The following is a 23335-nucleotide window of genomic DNA, read 5'->3' as shown; positions in this document are numbered from 1 at the left end:
CAGCAACCTCCCCATGGACACCAGGCCATGGCGTCGCCCACCTAAGCAGGATGGGACCCTGCTCAGGTGCACGCCGTTCCGCCCACCGCACCTCAGGATCACCTCACCTCTGCCACCACCATGCCTCCTGTGACCCTGCTCTGCCACTGCCTGCCCTCAGGTAAGAGATCTTAAATTCGGACAATAAGACGGACCCCCATCTTATAAAAAAATCTTTTTTTCTGCATTTTTGACCCCAAATTTGGGGTGCGTCTTATATTACGGTGCGTCTTATATGCCGAAAAATACGGTAGTTGCAACTTCCCGCTTGCTTAATTTCCATCTATTTCCGGCCTTCTCGAGTGGTATTAAGCCAGAGCTGTCAATCAAAAGAAGAGGGGGTGGAGATAGAGGGAAAACAAGTTGGTGGGAAGATGGACTTAAATGTTTGGCAACGCCATGATGCAGTGAGTTCCAGTAATTGGTCTGAGCAGTCAGTCTGTGCTGACACAGTCTCTTTAATGCGCCCATACACTTTAGAACAAGTTTGACCAAAGACGATGATTATACCAGGACCAGCCAACTATGCTGCATTTCATTATCTAATACTTCTCCAAGTATGTAAACTGTTGTCAGAGGGGCCTGCAGTGGCTTAATCCTCTCTCCTTATTGAGAACTCAGGCAAACTGACGGGAGCATGCATTGTGTATGAGGAGTTCGGTTTGGCCAACAGTTATTGAAAATGTATGGACACCTTTATTTCGTTCTTCCCATGAAGAATACATGCACACATGGCTGAGCTGAGCATACATGTGTAAGGGGGGTTAAAAAAAATAGATTGTTTAGCAGACAGGTATATAAGTCAATAGCTAGCCATCTTTAGGCTGGGTTTACACACAGCAAGTTTGCAAAGATCTGACTTATGGTACAATAGTATTTATAATTGCAATTTGCTAAAACATAGCTGGTGACATTTAGAAAATATTACTATGCTTAAAACTGAATGAGACTGTGGGGGAATTTATCAAATGATTTCTGCCAGTTTTGTGGTATAAAAATAGCACATTTTTCAGGACACCATATATGCTATAAAATTTGTGACTTTTCTCATTCTTTGCCAGTTTGAAAAAAAAGTTGATAAAAATAGACAGGCTTGGCTAACCGGTAAGTTATTATAAAACAGATAAAATACTTATAGCACGATGAGATTTGATTTTACTCTAAGAGGCACCAAGCCTTTGGTTGCCATTTTATAAATATGGCATAATTTACTCCCACAAATTTCATTCTAAAGGTGTTTCCCACTACAATGATATTGATGAACTTTGCTTAGGATAGGTCACCTACATTAGATTGAGCGGGGTCTGACAACTGGTGTCCCCAAAGTTAATGAATTAGAAGCTGGCCTACAGTACATTGGAGCAGGCGCTAAACAGTGTAACGGAGCTGTGGTTTTCCTCTCTATTTATTGTTACATCTGGCCATGGCAGAAAAGATAACAGCTGATCGTTGGAGGTGCCGAGTATTGGTGTCATGGGTATGTCAGAAGCTGCAGACAGTCGCACTGCATCTAGCTGCAGAAGGTCTCTGTGTTTGGCTTTGTAGACACATTCTTAACTCTTCTGACTCTTTGACCCAGTGGCAACCTTTCTCCTTCTCTAATTGACGCACCTGGACCGGGGTGTTTTTAGACTCCCAGTCTGCTGCTGGGAGTTGGCGGTGATATTTCCATTTCCCCCTGTTGAGGCTTGGAGCTATAGCAGTCAGCATTCTTCCTCTTTGGTGTTGCTGGAGGCATCTGTGTTATATCTCTGAGTCTACTCAAGATAAGTCTTCCCCTTGTTCGGCTATCCCAACTGTCTTTAGTGGTAGTGGGGCTAGACTAGTGTACACCTCGTCATTCCCTTAGCAGGGCTTATCACCAGAGTCAGGCAGGGATTAGGTTCCTGCTTGGCGATAGGAGCAAAACCTATATAGGGACGTTTAGGGCAGACAGCGTGACTTTAGATCTGCCTAGGGATCTCCACTATCCCCTTACCTAGTATTTGGCTCCTTTCCCCTCATCCCTTTATGTTGCACTTGGTCTTTCCCACACTGTGTGTGACAGTTGGTTTGCCACCGATGCGATATTGATGACCTATCCCATGGATATATCTTTGACACCATTATACTGGACAACCCCTTTAAGACCATTAAATCTCCCCACACTGGTCCACATATATCAATGACTTAAACCTGTTTTTTCATGCATTTTAGTCCAAAATTATGTTCTGTCTGCTCTTTTACATATTTATGAATCATTAGCCCCAGAATTTAGAGCTACTTGCACCGTGAACATCAGTTGATAAACACGGAGTGAAGATTACTGATTAGCCCGCATTTAGACACATTTCTGATATGCGATTTATTTTGTAAAAAAAAAGTTGTAAAATATGTCGCAGATGAGAAAAAAAGTCTGTCTTGTGACATATTTATTAAAAAAGTCAAATAGTCCTAAATGTGTCACAAGGTATGTCTATAAATTAGACTAGCATACATTTTTAGTTGGATAAAAGTATGCAATTTGGATAAATGTTGGCCTTTGTTATATATATGGTAAGCCAAGCTTTACATTATGTGACAATGTATAGTTTTAATATTACAATTATCATAACTATTAAAAATAGCAATAGTTGTGACCTGGAAATGATGGATGCAAAAAGCAACAACTAGAATGAATCAGATTGGCAGAAAAACATATTGGGTTATTGTATCTTTCTAAATCTGCTTTATCCTCAGTCAATGAGCCATAGATATTTTACGGAGAAATCAATGCTTTCTAATAGTAGAATGTTGCCAGCTGCATTAGTGTAGAGTGTGCAGCTTTCCATAAATCAAATGCAATCATTATCGACTATGAAGAAAAACTGAAAAATTACATGAGAAAAATTTAAATGTGAAATATCAAATGGTTAACATACCAGGTCTAGGAATCCAGGATTTATAGTTGCATTATACAATGCTATATGTGAAATCTGTCTTAATTAAGGCTACAGTAAATCTCAAAAGATATCATCTCCAAAGATGTTTTGTTAACATAACTGATCTTTAAAGGGGTGGTCTTGTGAACTACAAGGGCATATAGACATGATGAGTGTCCTTAGGCCATAAAGTATTTAAGCCCAGTTGTGATTGCAACCATATACCTGACTGTAGGTGAAGAGCAGAAGCAGTTTGCATATACCATAATCTTTCAAAACCTAAATCCCAGAAAGACCTTTTGTCTGCAAAAACAATGTCGGCAAGGACTCACTAGACTTACTAGAATTGTTATTAGTGAAGTCCACTTTGTTTCTCCTTTTACTTCTGAGATGTGTCTAACCAAGAAATGAGATGCCCGAAATACAGTCCAGCTTAGTAATAAGTTAAAATAAATAAACTATGTATATTGAGAACTCTTCATTTTGTTTGCGGAGTGAATGTTTTCGGTGGTGATTTGTTCACACCTCTCATTCCCTGTAAATAGAGCCTGATAAATTAAGCTAAAAGTTGTGCGTTAGAAAACGTATTCTGGTTCTTCATGTCCTTGGTAGTCAATATATTGCCATCAAAAATTCCTAGTAGTACCATAAACCATTAGTCGCAAGAGATTTTCCTGATGCATACTGTAAGATTGCCATAGGCCACCATTCACAAGATGAAGGCCAAAAATGTGTTTTCTTGGCTTCCGTCTGGCTTGTACTTTAAATGTACAGGAAAGTGCAGCAGACGGTGCTTTCCTATAATGAATGGCTACTGCAAAGAAATGCCAACCATCCAGTATACGTTTCTTTACAATAGACCCTATGGTGGACAAATGTCTCAGCATCCATCATGACTGTGGCCCCCATCAAGCGCATACCTTCTCAGTGTATGGGCACAAACGTAGTGTGTAGGGTCTTAATAATGGCACCAAATTATTTACTGGCACAAAAATTAGTAAACAATTACTTTTTTTTTTTTTTACCATGGTGCTTTTTAAAGATAGCTTTACATTTAAGCTAAATGATGTGATATTCCTTCAGCAGATAGTAAGATCCACAAAGATTATGGAAGCCTCATCTGCAGATATCCAAAATGTGAAAACACAAGAAAATATACTTCTTGGGCATTAATGTACCACGTACGTTGTACCCCTGTGACCTATGTACAGGCAGAAAAGACAAAAACTCAAGAAGAGGAGTTCACGAGATGGGCAATATGTCATCTTCATCATTTTCCTCTGGTCTACTGCTCGATTTAGATTGGCCACTGCTAGGCATTTCTACAGCATTTGCAAGATGTTGCGCCGGTGGAGGCTTTTTTCCTATGGATGTAGTTTTTAGTGGATTTTCTAAGCTTGGAATACTGTCTTTGGCTGCAGCTCCATTAGTCTGATTTCTTTCCGCACAACATGGGTTTGTCTTGTTTAACAATCTGGCTATCCAAGCTATGGGAATTATGTGTTCAGAACTTTCCTCAAGTCTTTCTCCAGTGTCCAGATTTGTGCAGTGAAGGTCAATTTTTATAATAATGTTATTCTGAAAATACAAAAAAAACGCAATAGAAATAATCAATATAATATTTTGCTGGACACAATAATAGGTGACAACCACTGGTTTAGAACACAGTGCTAAGTTTAAAAGCTGTTGGTTATTCCTCACCTTGTACTTCTGGAGGCTGCAAAGCCTGAGCATATAGTCCACTTCTCCATCTTCATCCATGGTCAGCAGGGAATCTACTGGATCAAGTCTGTTGTCTGATAATTCCACAGAATCCTAATTGACACATAAGAACAATTAGATGTTTAACAAGTGTCTGGAATATTAAAATAAAGAAAACATTTTATCGGGCAAACATATTTTGATAATACTTTAAAGGAGAAGCAAAACTTAAAGGGGTATTGCATTTTCAGCAAATTAACATTTGTTAGGTAATTTTTTTGTATCAATGCCTCAGAGTTTACAAGATCTTTGCTGAGATTCAATGGGAGCCTTCTGTGATCCAGTACACTAACCAGAACTTCCGTGTATACTTCACATGGTCAGAACAGAATTTTATACTTCAGGAAAAGAAGGCACCTAATGCAATAAAGTGTATTTGAAAATCATACACTCACCGGCCACTTTATTAGGTACACCTGTCCAACTTCTTGTTAACACTTAATTTCTAATCAGCCAATCACATGGCGGCAACTCAGTGCATTTAGGCATGTAGACATGGTCAAGACAATCTCCTGCAGTTCAAACCGAGCATCAGTATGGGGAAGAAAGGTGATTTGAGTGCCTTTGAACGTGGCATGGTTGTTGGTGCCAGAAGGGCTGGTCTGAGTATTTCAGAAACTGCTGATCTACTGGGATTTTCACGCACAACCATCTCTAGGGTTTACAGAGAATGGTCCGAAAAAGAAAAAAAAATCCAGTGAGCGGCAGTTCTGTGGGCGGAAATGCCTTGTTGATGCCAGAGGTCAGAGGAGAATGGGCAGACTGGTTCGAGCTGATAGAAAGGCAACAGTGACTCAAATCGCCACCCGTTACAACCAAGGTAAGCCTAAGAGCATCTCTGAACGCACAGTGCGTCGAACTTTGAGGCAGATGGGCTACAGCAGCAGAAGACCACACCGGGTACCACTCCTTTCAGCTAAGAACAGGAAACTGAGGCTACAATTTGTACAAGCTCATCGAAATTGGACAGTAGAAGATTGGAAAAACGTTGCTTGGTCTGATGAGTCTCGATTTCTGCTGCGATATTCGGATGGTAGGGTCAGAATTTGGCGTAAACAACATGAAAGCATGGATCCATCCTGCCTTGTATGGAGCATCTTTGGGATGTGCAGCCAACAAATCTGCGGCAACTGTGTGATGCCATCATGTCAATATGGACCAAAATCTCTGAGGAATGCTTCCAGCACCTTGTTGAATCTATGCCACGAAGAATTGAGGCAGTTCTGAAGGCAAAAGGGGGTCCAACCCGTTACTAGCATGGTGTACCTAATAAAGTGGCCGGTGAGTGTATATCCATTAATAGTGAAAAAAATAAAGAATTGAAGATCATACATCTGTTGATCCACTACTACTGATCCAATGCATCATTAATGAAAATATGTTACCAGAATACTCAGTCAGTGGCTGACATTTCGGTTCAGCCTAGATGTTGGTCACAAAAGTATTTGGATACATAAAGGAAAGAAAGCATAAGGGACAAGATATTATGTCCGCATAAAACGGCAAGGAGAATCTTATATTCACAAGAAGAATGAAAACATGACATACGTATGAAACGGCAATTTAAGCCCTACGCTTGCATTGCCTTTTTATACGGCCATACTGTCCAGCTCTCATACTTTCATTTTTTGGGCATCCGAATACTGCTGTCACTAAGTTCCAGGCTGGAGAGAAACATCAGCCACTGTGTCAGTATTGTGTTAATATATTTTCATTATTAATGTATTGGATCAGAACTGGCTCAGCAGCTCTTCAGTTTTCTCTTTTTTCCTATTAAGGGATACATGATTTCCAAATAAACAAGGTTGCATTGAATTAACTGCTGTTTTTTTTTAAAGTATCCCATTTGTGTTCTGTATGACATGCAGGGAAACGTAACAAGGATAACATACAAAATTATAGACCTAAGGCTGGATAATTGGGCATTGAAATTTTAGCAACTGTCCGGAATTACGTGCCGGTGACCCCTTCTAGAGTAATAGAGGCCTTTGGGCCTGTGAGGTCTTTATAGTGTCACCCAGTAAAGATCTAAGTGAACATTGGATGACAGCTGTTTGGAAACAATAAGATGGTATGACTGGAGAATTGTTAAAGGGAATCTGTCAGCAGGTTTTTGCTATGTAATCTGAAACAGGGGCTGAGACACTGATTTCAGTGATGTGCCACTTGTTAGGCTGTGTGTTGTTGTTTCAATACAATCAGTGCTTTATCAGAAGAAGATTATTACTGCTGGACTGGCTGCCCACGTGCCTCCAAACACGCCCCCAATGCTGGCTACAGCTTACTGTCAATTTACAGTGTTCATAGAAAGCTGCTAATCAGTGCTGTGGGTGGGGGCAGCTTTCTGAGCTGTGCTACATCTACAGCAGAGAAAACTCTCATTATGTCACAAGTGCTGCAACCAGTAAACTAAGTGATACATCACTGGAATCAGGGTCTCTTTTCCTTAATTATGCTGCGCTCAGATGAGTTAGCAAAAACCTGCTGACAGATTCCCTTTAAGTAGAACGTGGCCATTATAGGATGCATTATATTGTGAAACAAGTTTTAGCCTTGTTTTAGTTTTATACGAACTAAGATGCTGACTTACGGTAGGTTTGTAGAGAATAATCCTGACATCGGATAAATGAGGAGGGGTCTGGGTCAGTTTTGCAAAAGTGTGTATGAGGTTTGAGAACACAACTTTAAATCTCAGTTCAGCTTCAACTCCACATGAGAACTTTACCACTTGTTTTGGGATTTCTGCAATATATTGAAGAACAAAGGTTTAAGAATATGTTGGTCTAATTTTAACTATGGTTTAAAGAGGACATGTCACCAGTTCAAAAGTGACCCGCTTTTGCTCTTATGTTATTCCTGAGATTCACCTAAGTATTCTGTTTTATTTTTGTTTTTTAAATCTCTCATACGGTTCCAGAGACCTAGTCCTTTCAGTTGGTGCTAAACTTTATGGTCTTTGCTAAAAAAAGGAAAAATGGAATTGTCAAGAGAGCAGTAGGAATAAAATCAGAGCAAAAACTAACCATTTTTTGACAAATTTTCACATGGCAGTATTTCGATAAGTTTGTTTGGGGTGGCCACAGCCAGGAATGGAAAAAAATGGTGGAGAAAGTATAATGAACAGATCTGTACTCCTTACATGTTTGGACCCACTGCTAATTTTTGCTTACAAACACGGATTAAAAATATTTTCTAAAATGCTAAAGTTGCATAGTTCAGAGTTGTGTATTTTTATCCATTGACATGAATGTTGAAAGGGCAACCATAATGGAAATTGTGAGCAAGAGTAATTTTAGTTTTTTGCCGATTTTCCCTGCTATTAAAGGTGTTACATCGTACCAGTACTATCCTGATCCTCCTAGTTGTGTCGGCCTTACCTAGGCCTGATGTGACGTCACTTGTTGTAATCCTCATGATTACATAATGTCACACTGTGCGCTAATGATCAGTATTTTTCAGGACAGGATATTAGATTGACTGTACTGCAATCTGTCTACTGAGAAAAAAGAATCTCACAGCGATCCCACTAGTAATAAATGTCTAATCTATTTATCTACATGTATATCTTGAATATAAAATGTCTACACCCCCCCTCAAGATGCCAGGCTTTTGACATGTAAAAAAATCATACCCAAAAAATTAGTTTCCCAACTTTAACCCCTTACCGACATCGAAAAAGAAAAAATCTCCAGCATGGATCTTCTAAAAGTCAATTTATTAGAAACACTTTAAAATGCAAACATTTGCAAAAAAGAGAGATGGGGGTCCCAGGTGGTCAACGCCGACGCGTTTCGACCATCAGGTCTTAGTCATTACCGACATCGGGCGTAATAGTACACCGGTGTCGGACACCCTGGTTGTAGGCATTACCACTTCCTAAAGTAAACAATGTAACAGGAACTTAAATGGGGATTACCAAAGACAGTTGATGTTTTACTAATAGTTATGGGTATTAATTATAAGGAAGTTTAGCAGCTATTTATAAAGCTCAGGTTATCAGAGGGAACTGTGCAGCAAAGTCTTTATTTCTTTTATTTAAAATTTAAGTCAAGAATTCTCTCCAAGTGTTGAAAAATTGTATAAAATGAAAATTGCAAACTACACTCACTCAGTTATCTTTAAATTTATCAAAAATATTAAAACTCATGGCCTTGGAAGAACTGACTGACTGAAAAAGAATATTTAGATTTTTGGAAAATATTTTTGTTTAATTGATTAAATCACTTCATAAGTTTAGAAATATTCACATCCATACTACTTAAAAAATAATGCCCCCTTTAGACGGCAGATCCTGGATGTTAAACGACCACCTATCGGCTACATACAAGTGGATTGGTTGTCTTTTACTTGTTGATTACACTGGGTGAAGTGCTGCTCATTATGATTATTTTTATGCTGGTGTAACCATCATTGCACCTCCTGAATCAGCATTTTGATCGTTCTTCGAGATTACATCTCATCACCTGTGCACTTGACCCGATTCAATCCCACTTCATCCCAAACCTCACCACAGTCTTCATCCCAAAAATAACCCACCTCTTCAACCTATCACTAAGGACTGGTGTTTTCCTGTCATGCTTCAAACATGCCTCAATCACACCCATCCTCAAAATGCCCTCTCTTGACCCATCCTCTGTATCTAGCTATTGCCCCATATCACTTCTCCCCTATGCCTCAAAACAACTGGAATTTTGAACTGTCCTCTCACCTCTCTTCCTGTTCCCTCTTCGACCGCTTACAATCTGGCTTCCGACCACATCATTCCACTGAAGCTGCCCTAACTAAAGTCACCAATGACCTACTGACTGTCAAAGCCAAGCGACACTACTCTGTCCTCCTCCTCCTGGACCTGTCCTCTGCCTTTGACACAGTGGACCATTCCCTATTATTACAGACCCTCTCATCTCTTGGCATCACAGACTTGGCCCTATCTTGGATCTTGTCATACCTAACTGACCGGACATTCAGCATCTCCCACTCGCACACCACCTCCTCACTTCGCCCCCTATCTGTCAGAGTCCCGTCAGGTTCAGTCCTAGGGCCCCTGCTCTTCTCCATTTACACCTTTGGCCTGGGACAGCTCATAGAATCTCACGGCTTGCAGTATCGCCTCTATGTTGATGACACACAGATCTACCTCTCTGGAGCAGATATCACCTTCCTACTAACCTAAATCTCACAATGTCTGTCCGCTATTTCATCCTTATTCTCCGCTACATTTCTAAAACTTAACATGGACAAAACAGAATTCATCATCTTTCCTCCATCTCACTTGACTCCCCAACAGACCTATCCATTAAAGTAAATGGCTGCTCACTCTCCCCAGTCCCACAAGCTTGCTGCCTCAGGATAATCCTTGACTCTGATCTCTCCTTCAAAAACCTAGAATCTGCAAAAACTTTAGTGCATGCCCTCATCATCTCCTGCCTTGACTACTGCAACCTCCTGCTCTGTGGCCTCCCCTCTAACACTCGCACCCCTCCAATCTATCCTAAGCTCTGCTGCCCGACTAATCCACTTGTCCCCCCACTATTCCCTGGTCTCTCCTTTCTGTCAATCCCTTTACTGGCTCCCCATTACCCAGAGACTCCAGTTCAAAACCCTAACCATGACATACAAAGCCATCCACAACCTGTCTCCTCCATACATCTGTGACCTCGTCTCCCGGTACTTACCTGCATGCAACCTCCGATCCTCACAAGATCTCCTTCTCTACTCCCCCTCATCTCCTCTTCCCACAATTGCATACAAGATTTCTTCCGTGCATCCCCCTAATCTGGAACTCTCTACCCTATCAGACTCTCGCCTACCGTGGAAAACTTCAAAAAGAACCTGAAGACCCACCTCTTCCAACAAGCTTACAACCTGCAGTAACCACCGATCCACCAAACCGCTGCATGACTAGCTCTGCCCTCACCTATTGTATCCTCACTCATCCCTTGTAGATTGTGAGTCCTCGCGGACAGGGTCCTCTCTCCTCTTGTACCAGTCGTGACTTGTATTGTTTGTTTTTTATTATGTATACCCCTTTTCACTTGTAAAGCGCCATGGAATAAATGGCGCTATAATAATAAAAATAATTACCGACAGGCTGATAGTTGGGAACAAGCATTCATATGAACCCTCGTTTGCCGATTTCTCCCACTTTTTAGGCGAACCCAAGAATTTGTCGCCCACTATTCTCAACAGTGTTGGAACTCCAATGGTCAGTCTTTTACCTTTTTTACCTAAACAAGTTGTAATTTTGAATAACACAATTTATTTTACCATATAATGCACCGAAAAATAGGACAAAAAAAATCCAAGAGAGGTAAAATGCAGAAAAATTGAAATGTTGCCTTTTCGATTTATTCTTATTTATGGCCTTTAACTTACCGTTTAAATAATGTTAGATTTTGATAGAATGGACTTTTATGGAAGTTATGATATCAAATATGTTTTTTTAATTTTTTATTTGGATGTGGAAAAGAAAGGTGATTCAAATTTGTATAATTTTTGTAAAATTTTTAGTTTTTTTAATTTCTTGTAGGAAACTCCAACCTGCATTTGATCGCTGTCCAATATGCTGCAGCACTTCAGTATTGCAGTATATAATAAAAATCACGGTCTCCTACGAAGAGCACTAATTTGCAACCCCATGATCGCATTGAGGGGGGAACTAATGGGCACTTGAACAAAATTCCACCACCTAAATGCCACTGTCCAAGATTGACAGCAGCACTAAGTGTTTAAAAAGCAGTGATTAAAAAGAGGTCCAATCGCTGCTGATGGAGCAGGTGCATACCTGCCCAATGTGGAGTCGGCTCAGCTCTTAAGCCTACTTAATGACGTAGAAGTATGTCATGGAGTTGGATAGCATTAGGGTCCAAATATGGTAAATGTTTTATACTGTAGGGATTGTTTTGTATCATGAATTATACAGAACCCCAATTTACTTCACATAATTAAGAAGGTATTCATGTGTTATATGTATGTATTTGAGAATGCCAGGAAAATACACCTGTTCCCCAAAATCATGCAGACTGCCGGCACACACCAGAGGGAGCCAAATCTCCAACTTACTAGCACGCTGTTCCCAAACAGTCCGGTTCAGATGTTCACTTCCCGAAAAGTAGATCTTGTCAGTCAAAGCTCGAGACTCTTTTAGAGAGTGTCTTATTTCCATAACTTGTTTGCCAGTTACCAAAGGATCTCGGCCAATATCTTTATGGAGTTAAAATAAATGGAGAGGTCAACGGTGCACATAAGACTTTTATGTAAAACATTTCAGATGCATTTCATACACACTGTCATTTGGATGTTGTACATAGGACAATTGTTCTTATTTCTGATGTTAGCACATGTACTGGTGCTTAATTTTTAGTATCAACCACATACAAAGGAAAACACCGAACAGCAGGAAATCTGATCATATTTATGTTACACCTCTCCTAATATTTCTAAAAAAAAATGCATTAAGAAAACCTTGCAAGAAAAAAAGCATTAGTCAGTGCGTCTTTTCAAATCCCGTTCATATACGGCAATGATAAGCTTCTAACTATGTCAGAATGACAACAGAAGAGAAGTGGAGCTCCTGGTAAAAAAGGGGCTGCAATCAGGCCAAAGGTTTCATTAATTTCAGATGGCTTACAACCAAAGAACTTTTTTTTATGAAATACACTTTTTTTATTTGTTTTTTTAGGGAGGGAATAAATAAATAAGGGGGGGTCAATCAAAATGAAAGTTTTTAATGTTCTATAATTGTTACATTTAGAGCATTAAAAAACATTAAACACCTAATAGCAGGGGTGGGGCCTGAACGGCATGTGGTGCACTGCAGACATGTTGTGTAAGAGCTCCCGCCACAAATACTCAAACATCCCTAACTATCGGCAGCTCTCTGTCTCTTCAGGCTACCTACTGCATCACCAGACCCTTGAGGATACTTGAGCCTTGTCTGAGGAGCCATCTGCTGACATGACCCGCCGCAAAAGAGGGGATAGAGACTTGTAGGACCATGAGGTGACCTTGTTCAATTACCCGCTGAGACTCCCGCCAGCAGCAGAGCACTTGAGATGGCATATACCTGTAGAGGTTTGCCCACACAATATTACATCAATCTTCCTCCCTAACAGATGGCAGCGGGGAACGCTCTGGCCCAGAACCCAAAAATAGAGAATATGACTTGGGCAACCATGAAAAAGATAGCAGTCACTCACCTGGCACTGGCCTGACTTCCCTCAGCTCTCCTGTATCAAAGAGGTAACAGCGGGCTCTGATGATGAGGGACAGTCACTGCCTGAACCCACTCTTAGGGAAGTGCTGACTGCAGTAAATGCCTGTAACTTCACCACATTTAGTGAGCAGATGGGAGGCCCAAAGAGAGACATAGCCCTTAGTAAGCAGGACTTGCATGGAGTTAATGAAAGAGTGGGGTAGTCAGAGGGGAGATTGCGCTCTACAGCAAATAGGATTCTCCCGATGGCCCAAAACCTTGGCAAAGCAATACACAACATCTCATTGCTGATCACTAAAGTTGGTGACCTAGCAAATAGGTCTCGAAGAAATAACCTGCACTTGGTGGGAGTCCCTGAGAAGGTGGAAGGTCGAAACCCTTCATATTACTTTGAAAGGTGGCTCTCTAAGGTCCTGGGAAAAAGACCACTCTGTCTACATTCTTCACAACTGAAATGATACGTAGAGTCTGCTCTCGTCCACCTCCACCTGGGGTGGTCCTCCATACCCTATCTTTGTACAGATTCTACATTTTAAAAATAGAGACTTCATTCTTAGTATGGCCAAAGAGGTTAAAGAACTCTACATAAATGGAAGAAAGGTCTTCATTTTCTCAATTTTCTCAGCTGAAGTACAGCAGAGGAGAGTACAGTTCCTAGGCATCAATAAGTGGTTGAGAAAATTAAAGATTCAATACTCATGTGATATTGATATTACCGAAGAACGTTTTATGCTGCCTGACAAACTCTTATCTGAGTCTACTGTATAACAGTATGCACTAAGCTCCTATGCTGATGGCTACAGACAACCAGGACTTTGGATAAGAATTGGCTGGCAGTATGAGATTATAGATCAGGAGGGATACCAGGTCCTGAGACTAGTATAGTAAAGGTTACATTGATTATACTAATGCTGTTGTAATTAATGCTATCACAATATAATTTACCTTCAAGGACCTCATCTAGCATGTGCGTAACCTTCTGTTCTTTCAGAATGTGCTTCTTCAAATATGTCATAAAGATTCCAGAGCTGAATGCCTCATCCTGAACTTCATATGCCTCAGCATTCTCACTTCTATAGGGGAATAAAGGAGACGGTTACTTTCTTGAATTAACAACATAGCGACCGTGAAGGAGAGAATAGCTAATTAAATCAATTATTTCCTTACATAATCTAGTAATATATGTGGTGTGGCAAGATGGCGTCTACATCCTGGAACTACGCCCTGGAATCCTTGGAATGTGAGGTGGATACACTGAAGACCATACATGGAACAGACCTAACATGGACCTATCACAGACTGACACAATCGCTGCTGAGAAGCTGTGCAACGCCCGCTTCCTGCCTTCTACATGATCTTTTATTTGTACTAATAAAGTTCAGTTTTGTGCCAGCTCTTGCCGAGAGAGGAGCATACATCTGACCTTGCGTCCGATGTCTTTCTTCTACTTCAAATGAATGGAGATGCATTGCAGGAGCTTGCACACATTTTCGTGCTCAATCACTGGCCAACGTAAGCATGCTGCCATTCAGCCGATTAATGTGCAAAAAACTAGTCCATTGGCTGATTCAGTAGTTTATACGGGCTTGTAAATAATCATTGAGGTCAGGACATTTCCCCTTATTGACTATGCCTACTTAAATAGCGCCATTAATTCCACAGCATTTTACAGACATTATCATCACTGTAAAGAAGGGATGTGCTGCCATCAAGACGCATGCTGTATGTGGACAGAATAATCATAATTATTATTGTTCTGACCTCATACAGTTTGTGTCGGCTTAAGTGAAGCCCTCAGCTTATGTCTGAGCACGCACGAGGCGGTGATGGGCTCAATACCAAGTTTATGAGCCCTTACACACGGCTCTATACCTGGTTAGACAGAAGCTCAGCGCTTCTTCCTGACAACCTATATGTTTCTAAGCGATTTTTTGAGCAATCGGTAGGGGTCTCAGGACCAGGACCCCTAGACACCTGCAGGACATATCATATAGTATCTATCATCTAAAAAAATAAATTTATGATATATATTATTTAACTACATTCAATGAGTATTAATCATTTTGGAAAAATGAACTGTTAAACTTTGGTCCTGAAGAAAACAAGTTACCGTAGATTGTTCTCAGAGGAGGAATTTAATGGGTTATGATTCATGCTTTTATGACGTCTCTTGGCTGACACAGTAAAATTGACAGAAGTGAATAAATATTATTAGTTGGCATTTAACAAACTGAACGCTATTGTGATCTGTTTCTGCTTGAGCGACAAACAGGAAATAAGTTTATCCAAAAGGTAACAGACGCATTCGTCACAAGTGCCCAGGGGGCAAAGCAGAAAAAACATGTACTGACCTGACGCACTACTTCACCTGTTAATTGCAATCACAGTAGAGATTAAAGGGAACCTGACAGGTGATACATGGGCCCCTGTAGTAGCTGCACAGTTTGCACCAATGATATGTCCACCCGTGACACTACAGTTTCTATATTATTCCTAATTGTAAATAGCTGCAGTATGTAATTTAAGGTTTTGTGTTTTATCATGTTTCTTCTAGTACTCCTCAACTGGTAAATGCCAAAGCTCTGGGACTGAAATGAGAACACTGTAATGGTGCCCTATGTGATGTTTAGAATTGGGGACCTCATGCACTTTTATACCTGTGCCAAAGGACACGTAGGAGCCTTATCATTGTAGTAAAATTCTGAAATTCTCCTACTTTCCTTAGCCCACTACCTATCCATTATCTGATAGTCTGGTTTTAAGGTACCTTCACACTAAACAACTTTACAACGAGAACGACAATGATCCGTGACGTTGCAGCGTCCTGGATAGCGATCTCGTTGTGTTTGACACGCAGCAGCGATCTGGATCCCGCTGTGATATCGCTGGTCGGAGCTAGAAGTCCAGAACTTTATTTAGTCGTCAGGTCGGCGTGTATCGTCGTGTTTGACAGCAAAAGCAACGATGTCAGCAATGTTTTACATGGAGCTAACGACCTGTGAGAACGATAAGTGCGTCGCCGTTACGTCACTGGATCGCTCCTGCATCGTTGTGGAGCTGCTGTGTTTGACATCTCTACAGCGACCTAAACAGCGACGCTGCAGCGATCGGCTCGTTGTCTATATCGCTGCAGCGTCGCTAAGTGTGACGGCACCTTTACTCACTGCTAATCTTATCACTAGTTTACAATCAGTGTAGGAACAAAAAGGAAGCAATTATCACGTGCCTTCAAATTATTTCACTGCTGATGGAAAGAAACATTAAAAGAATAAAAAAAAGAGGTGAACAACATGGAAAAAAAAGGGGTGGGGGTTGGGGTTAAAAAAAGGCAGAGCAAAGAGCAGTAATAAAAAAAAGAGGAAGATAAAATGAAAGAGAAAAGAAAATTAAAAAAGAGGAGAGAAAAAGGGTCTGATTATTTGTATTCTGGGATTAGGATTCAATGAGCCGGTCCTAATCAGTGATTGACAGACTTCCCTGTATAGGAGCACATACAAAGAGCTGTCAACCGCTGACTCGGAGCACTCACCTGACAGCTTTGTCATGAATATTCAGCGATTTCAATCAATAAATTACAAGTTATGCTTGATCACTCCAGAAACCTATACAGGTCCTTCTCAAAAAATTAGCATATAGTGTTAAATTTCATTATTTACCATAATGTAATGATTACAATTAAACTTTCATATATTATAGATTCATTATCCACCAACTGAAATTTGTCAGGTCTTTTATTGTTTTAATACTGATGATTTTGGCCTACAACTCCTGATAACCAAAAAAACCTGTCTCAATAAATTAGCATATCAAGAAAAGGTTCTCTAAACGACCTATTACACTAATCTTATGAATCAACTAATTAACTCTAAACACATGCAAAAGATACCTGAGGCTTTTAAAAACTCCCTGCCTGGTTCATTACTCAAAACCCCCATCATGGGTAAGACTAGCGACCTGACAGATGTCAAGAAGGCCATCATTGACACCCTCAAGCAAGAGGGTAAGACCCAGAAAGAAATTTCTCAACAAATAGGCTGTTCCCAGAGTGCTGTATCAAGGCACCTCAATGGTAAGTCTGTTGGAAGGAAACAATGTGGCAGAAAACGCTGTACAACGAGAAGAGGTGACCGGACCCTGAGGAAGATTGTGGAGAAGGACCGATTCCAGACCTTGGGGAACCTGAGGAAGCAGTGGACTGAGTCTGGTGTGGAAACATCCAGAGCCACCGTGCACAGGCGTGTGCAGGAAATGGGCTACAGGTGCCGCATTCCCCAGGTAAAGCCACTTTTGAACCATAAACAGCGGCAGAAGCGCCTGACCTGGGCTACAGAGAAGCAGCACTGGACTGTTGCTAAGTGGTCCCAAGTACTTTTTTCTGATGAAAGCAAATTTTGCATGTCATTCGGAAATCAAGGTGCCAGAGTCTGGAGGAAGACTGGGGAGAAGGAAATGCCAAAATGCCTGAAGTCCAGTGTCAAGTACCCAGTCAGTGATGGTGTGGGGTGCCATGTCAGCTGCTGGTGTTGGTCCACTGTGTTTCATCAAGGGCAGGGTCAATGCAGCTAGCTATCAGGAGATTTTGGAGCACTTCATGCTTCCTGGCACCTGCTCACAGTGCCAAAACCACTGGTAAATGGTTTACTGACCATGGTATTACTGTGCTCAATTGGCCTGCCAACTCTCCTGACCTGAACCCCATAGAGAATCTGTGGGATATTGTGAAGAGAAAGTTGAGAGACACAAGACCCAACACTCTGGATGAGCTTAAGGCCGCTATTGAAGCATCCTGGGCCTCCATAACATCTCAGCAGTGTCACAGGCTGATTGCCTCCATGCCACGCCGCATTGAAGCAGTCATTTCTGCCAAAGGATTCCCGACCAAGTATTGAGTGCATAACTGAACATTATTATTTGATGGTTTTTTTGTTTGTTATTAAAAAACACTTTTATTTGATTGGACGGTTGAAATATGCTAATTTATTGAGACAGGTTTTTTGGGTTATCAGGAGTTGTAGGCCAAAATCATCAGTATTAAAACAATAAAAGACCTGACAAATTTCAGTTGGTGGATAATGAATCTATAATATATGAAAGTTTAATTGTAATCATTACATTATGGTAAATAATGAAATTTAACACTATATGCTAATTTTTTGAGAAGGACCTGTATATCAATCTGATCACCATCTCCTCCTCTATGTCATGCTGTGGACAGGTCAGAATTCTTGAAACTCACCTTTGTCATTTTTGTGTCATACAATAACTGGTGTATGGAGGATATTTTATAATAAAACCTCAGCATAACTTGTACAAAATAGCTTAACTAAGCATTACCCAAGTCACAAAGGCGAGTAGAACAATCTGCTCTGATCTCATCACATGACTTACGTGGCGTATCCATAGACCGTGTTGCCCAATGGCTTGAGAGGACTCACTTTGGATAAAGCACAATCTGAGTTGTACCTAAACAAGAATTGAAAAATATGAGGCAACTCTACAATAAAATCTAAAATGATGGAATCCACACTATGAGAATTTATCTACTACTCTATCTACAAAGAAGGAAACGTCATGGAATTATGGCTTTCACAGGATCCATAGACATGGAAAAATATGCAAATGATGAGAAAATGGAGACAACATTTCCAACACATCATCATCATGAGCGCCATGTGCAGAAATGCGCGAACTTACACCTGTTCCTCCGACAGCCATTAATAACCTTATTGATAGTGGGGAATGTGGGGATTTCAGCTCCTGGCGTTCATAGTCGATACTGAATAAATCAAGATGTTTTGAAAATGTAGTTTTTTTTTTTATCATTTGCAGATCATTAACATGACTATCGATCCTGTGATTTCCATAATCCACGACTTCCTTCTCGGTGTTGCAATTTCAATATTGAAGGGTGTATAAACACGGAAACCATAATGACATATGGATGACAATATAGATAAAAAAATGTATTTTTCTGCATAAAAAATATGGATCAGTTGCCTGAACCCGGCCTAACCAGTACGGAGAGTTCTACATGAGAAGCTCTGGCTGGAGCACTAATGTGACCTATGTCACAGACTCATTCTAAAGATTTTATTGACTAGATTTAGTCTTTATTAGTGATGAGTGAATGTGCTCAGATAAGGTGTTATAGTATAAGGTGTTATCTGAGCACGCTCTGGTGCTGGGAGTCTTCGCTGTGCTTGAAAAATATGTTTGAGTCCCTGCCGGTTGCATGTCTCCTGGCTGTTCGATAGCCACAACACATGCATGGATTGTCTGTTTATTAGGTAATCCCTGTATGTATTGCGGCTGATGAAAACTGCCACGAGAGATGCAGCCGCGTGGAGTAGAACATATTTTTCGAGCATGCTCGGATAGCGATAACACCTTATCCTATAACACCTTATCCGAGAATGTTCACTCATCACTATTTTTTATATACAGTTTATCTCAGATTATCAGATTATATTAAGCACCATACCACTTCCGGCAGGTGTCCAGTAAAATCACATTCAGGGCTGTCTTTCGGTCTTGCATCTGCTGTAAGATTCTTTGCACACTGATGCAGTTTTCGGGTCTGTATGGTTGTGGTGCATCAATTGGTACCATATAGTTTCTCCCTGAGCGTTCATATCCATGACCAGCGTAATAGAACAAAGCTACATGGAGAAAGGAGCAGAGGCTGATTACAGCTGTCATTCAAACTTACAATACTATAAATGTACACATACAAGAAGAAATTGTGTCATTCAGAATATTTTGCAAATACAGGAATACAATCAAAACAGTTCTGTTACTCACGTATTCATATAGTTATAGCTATGCAAATACAAAGCCTGTCTGTGTTTCTCCTTTAGGCTGGAGTCACACTTACTCTTGAGCGTGGGAAAATCCGCTGTCATTTTCCCATGCTCAAGAGTTCATCTGAGTTCAGGCTGTGAGGGAGCGCAGCTTCAGTGACATCACCGCTAGTCACTGAATCTCCACTCCCAGCATTTCATTCATTCCTCAGTAGTTTATGTCATGCAGCGCTCGCCCCCGGCTTCTGCAGCTCGCCGGGTGCGCGCGCGCGGCGCATTCAGCTCTGCGCGTGCGCACATCTGATTTCTCTGTTGGCACTCCTTCCTGTCCTCTCCGTCATCCTGGAGGACTGTAACCCGGAAGTAGCTCTCACGCTGGTATATAAGCTGCTTCCTGCTGCTCCTCTGTGCCTGATGATCATTTGTGTTTACAAGTGCTTCTGGTCACCTGTGGTCTCTGTGCATTCCTAGCTTTCTGACCTTGGGACTCCTCCTTCCTCTGCAAGTACCTGCCTGATTTTCCTGTGTTCCTGATTTGTTCCTTCAGTTCCTGTTTCTCTGCGGTACCTGCCCGGCTCCTTTACCACACCTTGCTCCCGTCAGCCTCTGTGTCTCCATATTGTCTCGTCAGCCTCCGTGTCTCTGTAGTATTCCCATCTTCTCCCTCGTCTCAGTAGTTCCTTGCCATTCCCTCTGTTTCCTCCGCTGTTTCCTTCAGTCCCTGTGTTCCTGCAGTGTACCCTTCTTATCTCAGTCGACCCTCCAGCTTCCGTGGCGATAGTCCCTCACGGGCCTGCCCCTAACGCTCCCTGTATAGGGGGCGGTCCACCTGGTCAGCTCGTCCGAGAGGGGTTCGTCGTCACGGTCCAGTGGGTCCACTCTCCGTTGCCCCTGTTTGAATCTACTCTCTCAAATGGGACTGCACTCGGATGACATCTGAGTGCAGCCTGATTCTTACAGCATCACAGTATCATCAGGCCATGGACCCCGCTGGAGCTTCCGCTACTCAAAAAGACTTACTCTTTTTGCGTGAAAACCAGACTAGGATCATGTCGTTTTTAAAAAACATGGAGTCTCGCCTAGCGGCTTTACAGCCTTCTGATCCTGGTATTGCTCCGCAGTTGGTTGCCCTTCAGCTGGAGCTAGGTCTACAATGGGACACTCAGTCCCATATTTCGAATTTTTTGGCCTCTATTAATGATCGGCTTCTCGCCCTCCAGAATGTGGCCTCTGTCTCCGCTCCTGTCTCTGCGCCACAACCCTCGCCCCGACTTGCTAGACCTCCTCGGTATGGTGGGGATCCTAAAGCGTGCCGCGGCTTTCTTAATCAATGCCAGTTGCATTTTGAATTGTCTCCGCTACTTTATCCCACCGATCGAGCTAAGGTTGTTTTTATAGTATCCCATTTGGAGGGTGAGGCTTTGGCGTGGGTTAATCCCCTCTGGGAGCGTAATGATCCTTTGGTCTCCCAACTCAATCCGTTCCTGGATACCTTCCGCAAGGTTTTTGATGAACCTGGACGTCTGGTCTCTACCACAGAGTCCCTCTTTAACCTTAGCCAGGCTACTCTCTCCGTAGCTCAGTACGCCATCCGTTTCCGGACTCTGTCTTCAGACCTTGGGTGGAATAATGAGGCTTTGGTTGGAGCGTTTTGGCGTGGTTTGTCTTCACGGATTAAGGATGAGCTGGCAGGACGGGACACTCCCACCTCTTTGGATGATCTTATCTCCTTGGCCATACGCATTGATCTGCGATTTCAGGAGCGCACTCGCGAGCTTGCCAGAGAAAAGAGACCTCTTCGCCAGACCACTATTGCTCGAGGGACTTCTTTTTCTCAAACAGCCCCGGTGGTTTCTTCATCTTCTCCTGAACCCATGCAGGTCGATCGCTTTGAGTCTTCCGAGCAGCGCCGCAAGGAGAGACTCGCACAAGGTCTCTGTTTTTACTGCGGTAGTGCCTCTCATCTCTTACGCGCCTGTCCTCAGAGGTCGGGAAACGCCTCCGCCTAGGACAGGTAAGAGAGGCCTTCCTAGGTGGTTATGACTCCTCTCCACCTCTGGTTTTGTCTGTTATTCTACATTTAGGTTCCCGTCACTTTTCTCTGGAGGCTTATGTTGATTCAGGAGCGGCTGGGAACTTTGTTCAGCTCGAGGTTGTTAACAGGCTTGGGATACCTGTTAGACCCTTGGAGACTCCTAGACAAATAGCTTCCGTCGATGGTCAGCCTTTGCGGGAGACCGTCAACTTAGTTACGGAGGAAGTTGAACTTCAGATTGGAGCTCTTCATCGTGAGAAACTGGCCTTTTATGTTTTACCTTCATTGTCTCATTCTTTCCTTTTGGGTCTTCCTTGGCTGAGAGATCACGAACCCACTCTGGACTGGCGCTCTGGAGATGTTCTACGGTGGGGACAGTCTTGTCTGAACAGGTGCCTGCTTCCTGTCAAGCCTGCGTCCTCCTTTCGGTCTGCTTTGGAATCCACGGGAATTCCTCCAGCCTATTGCGCCTTCTCGGATGTCTTTAACAAGAAGGAGGCGGAGATCTTGCCGCCGCACCGCTCTTATGACTGCCCGATAGACCTTGTTCCTGGTTCTACTCCACCTCGAGGACGTATTTACCCATTGTCTCCTACCGAAACTCAAGCCATGTCCGAATATATCCAAGAGAATCTGGCCAGAGGCTTCATTCGAAAGTCTTCCTCACCTGCAGGAGCTGGGTTCTTCTTCGTCAAGAAGAAGGACGGTTCTCTTCGCCCATGTATAGACTATCGGGGTCTCAACACTATCACGATCAAGAACAAGTACCCACTTCCTCTCATACCAGAACTCTTTGATCGTCTACGTGGAGCACGAATCTTTACCAAATTGGATCTCAGAGGAGCTTATAATTTGGTCCGTATCCGTTCCGGTGACGAGTGGAAGACTGCGTTTAATACCAGAGATGGTCATTATGAATATTTGGTTATGCCATTCGGTTTATGCAACGCACCCGCAGTCTTCCAGGAGTTTGTAAATGATGTTTTTCGGGATCTACTTTACACCTGTGTTGTAGTGTACTTGGACGATATCCTTGTGTTCTCTCCAGATCTGTCTACTCACAGAAGAGATGTACGGCAAGTACTTCAGCGTTTGAGAGAGAATCGGCTGTACGCAAAACTGGAAAAATGTGTCTTCGAACAGTCATCTCTTCCCTTCTTGGGTTTCATCATTTCCGACGCTGGTTTGTGTATGGATCCAGGAAAAGTTTCTGCCGTGCTCAACTGGCCACGTCCTCTTGGAGTGAAAGCAATTCAGCGATTTCTTGGATTTGCTAACTACTATCGTCAGTTTATCCCTCACTTTTCCTCTCTTTCTGCTCCAATTTCCTCCATGATTCGGAAGGGTGCCAATCCTCATCTATGGTCGTCTGAGGCCGAAGAGGCTTTCCGGTCCATCAAGCAGGCCTTCGCCTCCGCTCCTATTCTTCATCGTCCTGTGGCCAATAAACCCTTCATCCTTGAAGTAGATGCTTCTGCAATTGGAGCTGGAGCTGTGCTCTCGCAGAAATCCTCTTCTGGTCGTCTTGTGCCCTGTGGTTTTTTCTCTAAGATCTTCTCCTCCTCTGAAAAGAATTATTCTATCG

The 23335-nt window shown here is 42.1% G+C and overlaps 1 protein-coding gene across 2 annotated transcripts in view; it reads right to left on the bottom strand.

Moving 5' to 3' along the window:
• Nucleotides 1-3936: 3936 nt before the first annotated feature.
• Nucleotides 3937-23335, bottom strand: part of LOC143775732 (mucosa-associated lymphoid tissue lymphoma translocation protein 1-like) — a 64306-nt gene continuing 44907 nt past the window's right edge. Inside the window, exons 10-16 of one of the 2 annotated variants that reach the window (XM_077264222.1) lie at nucleotides 19397-19574; nucleotides 18304-18378; nucleotides 13861-13988; nucleotides 11763-11903; nucleotides 7291-7442; nucleotides 4641-4754; nucleotides 3937-4517 (exon numbers count right to left, since the gene is read on the bottom strand). In XM_077264222.1, coding sequence (XP_077120337.1) covers nucleotides 4182-4517; nucleotides 4641-4754; nucleotides 7291-7442; nucleotides 11763-11903; nucleotides 13861-13988; nucleotides 18304-18378; nucleotides 19397-19574 — 1124 coding nt within the window. In that variant the 3' untranslated portion in view covers nucleotides 3937-4181. The remainder of the gene's footprint in view (nucleotides 4518-4640; nucleotides 4755-7290; nucleotides 7443-11762; nucleotides 11904-13860; nucleotides 13989-18303; nucleotides 18379-19396; nucleotides 19575-23335) is intronic. The other variant, XM_077264221.1, reaches the window with a different exon arrangement.

The sequence above is a fragment of the Ranitomeya variabilis genome, chromosome 5 (genome assembly GCF_051348905.1).
Source record: "Ranitomeya variabilis isolate aRanVar5 chromosome 5, aRanVar5.hap1, whole genome shotgun sequence".
NCBI classification, from domain to species: domain Eukaryota; kingdom Metazoa; phylum Chordata; class Amphibia; order Anura; family Dendrobatidae; genus Ranitomeya; species Ranitomeya variabilis.
The sequence above is the reverse complement of the archived record's forward strand: the minus strand, read 5'-3'. Positions and strand labels throughout refer to the sequence as shown.